Below are 6,924 nucleotides of genomic sequence, written 5' to 3'. Positions count from 1 at the left end.
TATTTAGGAGGTCTTGGGGGGGGGGATCTCTTTATTTAGGAGCTCTCTGTATTTAGGGGTTCGTGGGGGGGGGGGTCTTTGAAATAGGGGCTCTTTGGTTGGGGGGGGGGCTGTGTCACCATGAACTGGGGCGAGGGGGGTGGGTGGTAACCCAGAAACTCCCTGGTGAGGGCGCGCGGAATGCAGTGCTTAATTGCGTAGTGGAGTGGGGGTCAAGCCACAGGACCTCCCTATTGGGCTGCCTGCTTACAGTGGCTGCCCGATAGTGGATACCCTCAAAATTTGAATGGCTGAGGATTGGGCATCACTTCCTGATTTGTGCCCCGAGCAGAACATAGTTTCCCAAATGGAGAATCCTGTCCAAAATTAGTGACTGACTAGATAGTGCAGGAGAACTGGGGCCACACGTTAGCACAGTGGTTAGCACTGCTGCCTCACAGCTCCAGGGTCCCGGGTTCAATACAGGCCTCGGGTGACTGTCTGTGTGGAGTTTGCACTTTCTCCCCGTGTCTATGTGGGTTTCCTCCGGTTTCCTCCCAGTCAAAAGATGTGCAAGTTGGGTGGATTGGCTGTGCTAAATTGCCCCTTAGTGTCCAAAAGGCTAGGTGTGGTTACGGGGATAGGGTGGAGGTGTGGGCTTAAGTAGGGTGCTCTTTCCCAAGGCCGGTGCAGACTCGTTGGGCCGAATGGCCTCCTTCTGCACTGTAAATTCTATGCTTCTATGGAACAATCCCTTTTCTCACCAGTCAGCTCTGTCACCCGCTAGTTATCGGGGGAAGATGTCCTGAACTGCAGCAACCCCGTCTCCAGTCTTGTCTCTCTCCCTCTTGCTGTGGGTGATTTGTCCTGCATGAAGATAAATGGACAGACTGTGAGCACCACAGATGAAAGAACAGATTAGAAGCATGCTGTGTATGCTGAGTCCACCCAGTAAGGGATTTGTGCAGGATCTTACAGGAGTTGATGCTGCTAAAGTCACTGTCAATCAGTTCTGATGGGAGTGTGACATCCCTGTGGACTGTAACCCTCAGAATATCTGATGCCCCTATGGAAGTGAGTGTTTGGAGTGAGGAGAAGGTTCACCCAGGCAGAGCAGATGAGATCATTCATTATCTTCCTGAACCGCAAAGTGGCCCTTGTTTTTGAGGCCCACAGGCTCTGACTTTACCGGCATGGTCATGTTGGTTGTCCTTCTGCACCTATCACAAGGAAAGAGGGCCTTCCACCTGTACTGGACAGCATGGAGTAGTCTCTCCAGGGAGGCCTCGCTGAACCTGGAGCAGAGTGTTTCATTTTTCTGGGTGCCATGGAGAGTAGGCTACCAACACACCTGGGCTGCAGAGAATGAATGTGCGTGTGGGTGCTGCTTAAATAGAATTCCAGGATATTTGACTCAGTGAGGACGGACAAATCAGTGCGTGCCCCAGCACGAGATTTGCCGAGCTCCTCACTGATGCATGAATAATGAGCTGAAAATCAGAAGATCTGGCATGAGAACCCACCCCATCTGGAATCGTGCCGACTTTCCCACCCACCCACCGCGCATGTCTCCAAACGGAAAATTCCGCTCTGTATTGCAATGGGTTTAATCTTACAAACTGACCAGTTCTGTCTCCAGTGAACACAGAATCTCAACATTTTTCCCCCAAGAAATGGGTGGTAGATACATTTTAGCATTGTAATTTTCCAGGTGAAATTTAATACAATTTTAATGAAACATTGAGAATCAAGCCTTCTAATTTTTTGATTTATAAGCTGACTCCAAGTGCTGAAACAAATACAGGCAATCACAATGTTGAAATCAGAGATATTTAATATCACAATAAACCATTGATCCAAACTGGTCTGATACAAGTATATTCAAAATAGGATTCAAATCATAGATAGGCATGGCTGACCATTAAAATGAATTTATTTTTAAGGCCCCCATTCTTGAACCTTGATACAACTGGGTAGTCACCGACTGAATTTCTCATCAGCTGGGGGAAGGGGCAGGATACAACAGGCTGCAGAAAGAGCTGTCAGTCAATTAAAAGAAGGTATGGATTCAGCAATGCCTCTTAAAAAAACCCTTTTTAACATTAACACTTCAGGGGGTTAGTTATTCAAGACGGACATGTCTTGCACCTGATCCAATTTGGCGAGGGAATGACCATTTGTTAAAGCAATCAGGTTTGCATTTGATTCCTGATCCAAACAGCAACTGCAACTGTGGTTATTTCACTTGAGCTAAAACTGAAGGCCTCTTATTGCTGATGAAGGAATGCTTTAAAGATTTGGACAACTTCTTTTGAGTGCCTTTGAGATGGATAAAATTCAAGCAGTCCAATTCTGACGATTCTGTGTAATCAACAGACAATGCAGCCCTCTTCATAGATAATCAGTCATTAGGCCAGATCCACAGACACATTTGAGTAGCGCAGACACATTTGAGTAGCAATGACACTGCTAAGTTTAAAACTAAAACACTTTTACATCTAGACAATAAACACTTGCACATGGACAGATTACAGACATGACTAGTGCTAGGCTGCTACCAATTTGGTGTCACTTGGAATCAATCCATGACCAATTTGGTTGTATAATATTAGGATCAATCAATGAAATGTTGCGGGAGCCTTATGCTTCCAAATGTGCTAAGGTTTGTGTGCATGCACGTATTTAGAAAACTATCCTTCCTCAGCTGCCAAATGGTGCAGAACACAGACTATTTTTAATATAGCTGCTGAAATTTGCAACATGTACATGAAAAACAAAAATGGTCCATTAAATATTATAAGGTGACGTTGCTGTGCACAGCAACATCAGTGTGCAAAACCACAAAGTGGCTGATAAATCCAAGATCCACTACAGGGAACAACTCCGAATTTCTGCTGCAGTAAGGTGGGAAAAGTGAAAAATGTGACAACATGACCAAACTGATATTTTTTTTTTACAAAACCCGAATAAGATCCAATGATATGCGGTTTCTTGCGTGATCAATTTCCATCACTTTAACTTCCACCCTCTCACCAGGGCCAAGCCCGAGACTTTTACGTCTTTTAGATGCAGGTAGCTTGGCTGCTGTAATGTAACGAATAGGGATCAGACCAGATCGACCAACACCTATGTCAACAAAGACACCAAAAAGAGTAGCATTTTCCACTCGTCCAGTCAAAACAGTTCCGGTTTTCAGATCATTGAGAGAGACGATGTTTCTTTTAAAATCCTGTTGTTCAAATCCTGCATAGAGGCACAAAACAAGACGGATTAGCAGCAAGTTCTGATCTTGCAAGGCAAAAAGAAAAAGTGTACATTCTGGAAGTCAGATCTGAAACCAAATAGCCGTTTGGTGGCGCAGAACTTCCGAGCACTGCTGAAAAACTGAGACATGCTATTGAAGTTACTTGTCCTGCATTTATCAAGACAGATGCAAGAATGCCAAATTTCAAAGAAAACGTTATACTGCGGGTGCTTATTGGTTGGCAAGTCGACTCTGGTTGAGGCATTCCCAAGGAGAAAGCAACAGCAAACTATTGCCCCCACACCTGGACAGGTTCCTTTTGCTTGAAAAGGCTGGTACAATTATGTGTAGACCCTAGTAAATGTTTGTGAGCCTTGTTAGTGCAATTCTTAGCACAATCAGGACTGTTCAGCAAGTGCTGTCCAATCGCAGAAGTAGATCTAATTATGGTGAGTACAGTCAGTCCTCTACCTATTGCGAACAGCTGAAGGGATGTGCTGTTTGATACAATCTGTCAGTCATTGAGGCATATAGCCTATGTTTGCATTCACAGGCACTGAAATTCATATACCACGGGCTGGATTCTCCGATTTTGAGACTAATGCTGACGCCAACGTGGTATGACAGGAAAAACGGCACAACAGCTGTACCGATTCAGCTAGTTTAAATAGGCTAGCACCATCGGCACGCGGAACACAATTAATTCCATGCAAAACGGCGCCGGATTCGCCAGGTCCGTGATTGGCGCACGAGGCTGACACGCTGCAGTCACACTGAAATTATCCATTCCCCACACACCGTGCCAGTCAACAAGATGGCTGGAAGGAGAGCAGCGTCACGGTTCAGGGACACTGAACTGGACACCCTCTTGCATGCCGTGGAGATGAGATGGATGACCTTATACCCCGGCCCGGGAGGAAGACTGTCAGGCGCCGCTGTTCGCCTTGCCTATCGCAGGTGACAGAGGCCATCAGCGCCGTGCCTCGGACTGGCCAGTAAATTGCTACAAATGTTGGATATTTGAAATGAAAACAGAAAATTCTGGAAAAACTGAGCAGGTCTGGTAGTATCTGTGGAGAAAGACACAAGAGTTAACGTTTCGAGTCCATATGACTTCTTCAGAGCTAAAAAGAGGGAGAAATGTGATTGATTTTATATTATTGAAGAGGGGGTGGAGCAGAATATAAGGTCAGGAATAGTTGGGAGCTAAGGAGAAACTTGACAAGGATGTCATGGACCACAAGACAAAAGGAGTGCCAATGGTAATGTTAAAGAAGTATCTGATAGTGGCATAAATTAATATAGCGGACTGAGTTAACATGCTCATATGGACTCATTTCTCTCTCCACAGATACTGCCAGACCTGCTGGGCTTGTCCAGCATTTTCCTGTAGTGGAAAATACCATTTGTGTTGCAACTGAATAGTAAACATGAAACATGAAATGGCTGGCCTCACCTGTTTCTCAAATTATGAGATACTTTACCCTTCCTGGGTAATTTGAAGTAGGCTGGGCACTTTTCATGACTGAAAGTGGCAGCCTTAGGCCCATTCATGAGTATGCATGAGGCACAGTGAGGAATGATCTGATCAGGCAGCCATTGTCCTGCAGGATAGTTCTGATGCACTCCATGTCAGCGTCAAGCTTGCATAGTAAACTAGTGGCTCAGACCCTAATTATGAGATTACTGATAATACCAATCACGCAATGAGTGGAACTGTAGGAATCCCAAGGTGTAAACTGACCAGCCACGCTCGACACCATCATGGAAGCATACCAAAGAATCCGTCTCGGCCTCAACCTCAAGAACACTCAAGTCCTTTACCAACCCGCCCCAGGGCAAGATCCGGTCTCTCCATCAAGATCAATGGAGAAACCCTATCATATGTGGAACATTTCCCACACCTGGGGAACCACCTCTCCTCTAAGGTTGGCATCGATGCAGATATCCAACATCGTAACCAATCTGCAAGCACCTCCTTCGGGTGCCTAAGGACGCGAGTCTTTGCCGACCATGACATCCATGCTGACACCAAGATCCTTGTGTACAAGGTGATTGTCCTCCCAACTCTTCTATACGGCTTAAAAACCTGGACTACGTACGAACACCATCTCAAGGCCATACGACATCAGAGCAGAATTAGGCCACTCGGCCCATCGAGTCTGCTCTGCCATTCGATCATGGCTGATATTTTTCTCATCCCCATTCTCCTGCCTTTTCCCCATAACTCTGGTCCCCTTATTAATAAGAACCTATCTATCTTTGCCTTAAAGACACTCAGTGATTTGGCCTCCACAGCCTTCTGCGGCAAAGATTTCCACAGATTTGCCACCCTCTGACTGAAGAAATTCCTCCTCAGTCCTGTTTTAAAGGATCACCCCTTTAGTCTGAGGCTATGCCCTCTGGTTTTAGTTTTTCCTACTAGTCGAAACATCCTCTCCACGTCCACTCTATCCAAGCATCACAGTATCCTGTAAGTTTCAATAAGATCCCCCCTCATCTTTCTAAACTCCAATGAGTACAGACCCATGTCCTCAACCGTTCCTCATACGACAAGCTCTTCATTCCAGGGATCATTTTTGTGAACCTCCTCTGGACCCTTTCCAAGCCAGCACATCCTTCCTTACTCCAAATGGGGTCTGACCAGAGCCTTATACAGCCCGAGAAGTACATCACTGCTCTTGTATTCTTGTACTCGACATGAATGCTAACATTGCATTCGGTTTCCTAACTGCCGACTGAACCTGCACGTTAACCTTGAGAATCTTGAACAAGGACTCCCAAGTCTCTTTGTGCTTCTGATTTCCTAAGCATCTTCCCATTTAGAAAATAGTCTATGCCTCCATTCCTCCTTCCAAAGTGCATAACCTCACACTTTTCCACATTGTATTCCATCTGCCACTTCTTTGCCCACTCTCCTAGATGTCCAAGTCCTTATGCAGCCCACCTGCTTCCTCAATACCATAAACGCCGTCTGAGACAGATTCCCCGACTCAGCTGGGAGGACAAGCGTACTAACATCAATGACCTTCGCCAAGAGCACCAGCATTGAGACCATGATCATCCAAAACCAACTCTGCTGGGGCAGCCATGTTTGTAGGATGTCAAGAGTCCATACTACCAAAGCACATCTTATTGGCCCAGCTCAAGGAAGGCTCCCGAACAAGCGGACGACAACTGAAGTGCTTCAAAGACACCCTGAAGGCTTACCTCAACAAATGTAACGGGGATCAATGCCGGGAGACCTTTGCTTAGAAGAGGCCTAGTTGGAGGGACCTCCTGATTGAAGGGACACAATTCTTCGAGGACACGAGGTGGCAAGATGAGGCCCAGAAATGGAGCCTGAGAAAGGAATACCAGCGATGTATAGTCCAAGGACCGATCCTATCTCCCAGAAATGTCTGCCAAGTGTGTGGTCATAGATGTGGCTCTAGGATCGGGCTCATCAGCCATGCATGAACCCACAGAACCCATGACTAGTAACAGAGTTTCTTAGGACAATCTTACTCGTTAGCAAGTGATTGCCAAAGAGGATTGACCATTGCAGGTAGGCTTGTGGTAGAGAACCTGATGATTGCAAGAGGAAAATCTTCAATGGCACATCTCTTCCTTCAGCAATAAAAAATACTGATATTGTTTCAAGTGGAGGCCTGTCATGGGTTTCCTTGGCCTTGTCATTGTTTAGGCAGTTTAATATGGCA

The 6,924-nt window shown here is 45.9% G+C and overlaps 1 protein-coding gene across 3 annotated transcripts in view; it reads right to left on the bottom strand.

The window, feature by feature from the left end:
- Window positions 1–1,795: 1,795 nt before the first annotated feature.
- The window catches only part of srbd1 (S1 RNA binding domain 1), a 425,904-nt gene continuing 420,775 nt past the window's right edge, over window positions 1,796–6,924 (bottom strand). For all 3 annotated transcript variants that reach the window (XM_072510745.1, XM_072510754.1, XM_072510763.1), the window contains exon 22: window positions 1,796–3,222. In XM_072510745.1, the coding sequence (XP_072366846.1) occupies window positions 2,933–3,222 (290 nt within the window). In that variant the 3' untranslated portion in view covers window positions 1,796–2,932. The remainder of the gene's footprint in view (window positions 3,223–6,924) is intronic.

This window comes from Scyliorhinus torazame, chromosome 1 (assembly GCF_047496885.1).
Source record: "Scyliorhinus torazame isolate Kashiwa2021f chromosome 1, sScyTor2.1, whole genome shotgun sequence".
Taxonomy (NCBI): Eukaryota; Metazoa; Chordata; class Chondrichthyes; order Carcharhiniformes; family Scyliorhinidae; genus Scyliorhinus; species Scyliorhinus torazame.
Note: the sequence above shows the minus strand (reverse complement) of the source record. Positions and strands in the feature narration are given on the sequence as shown.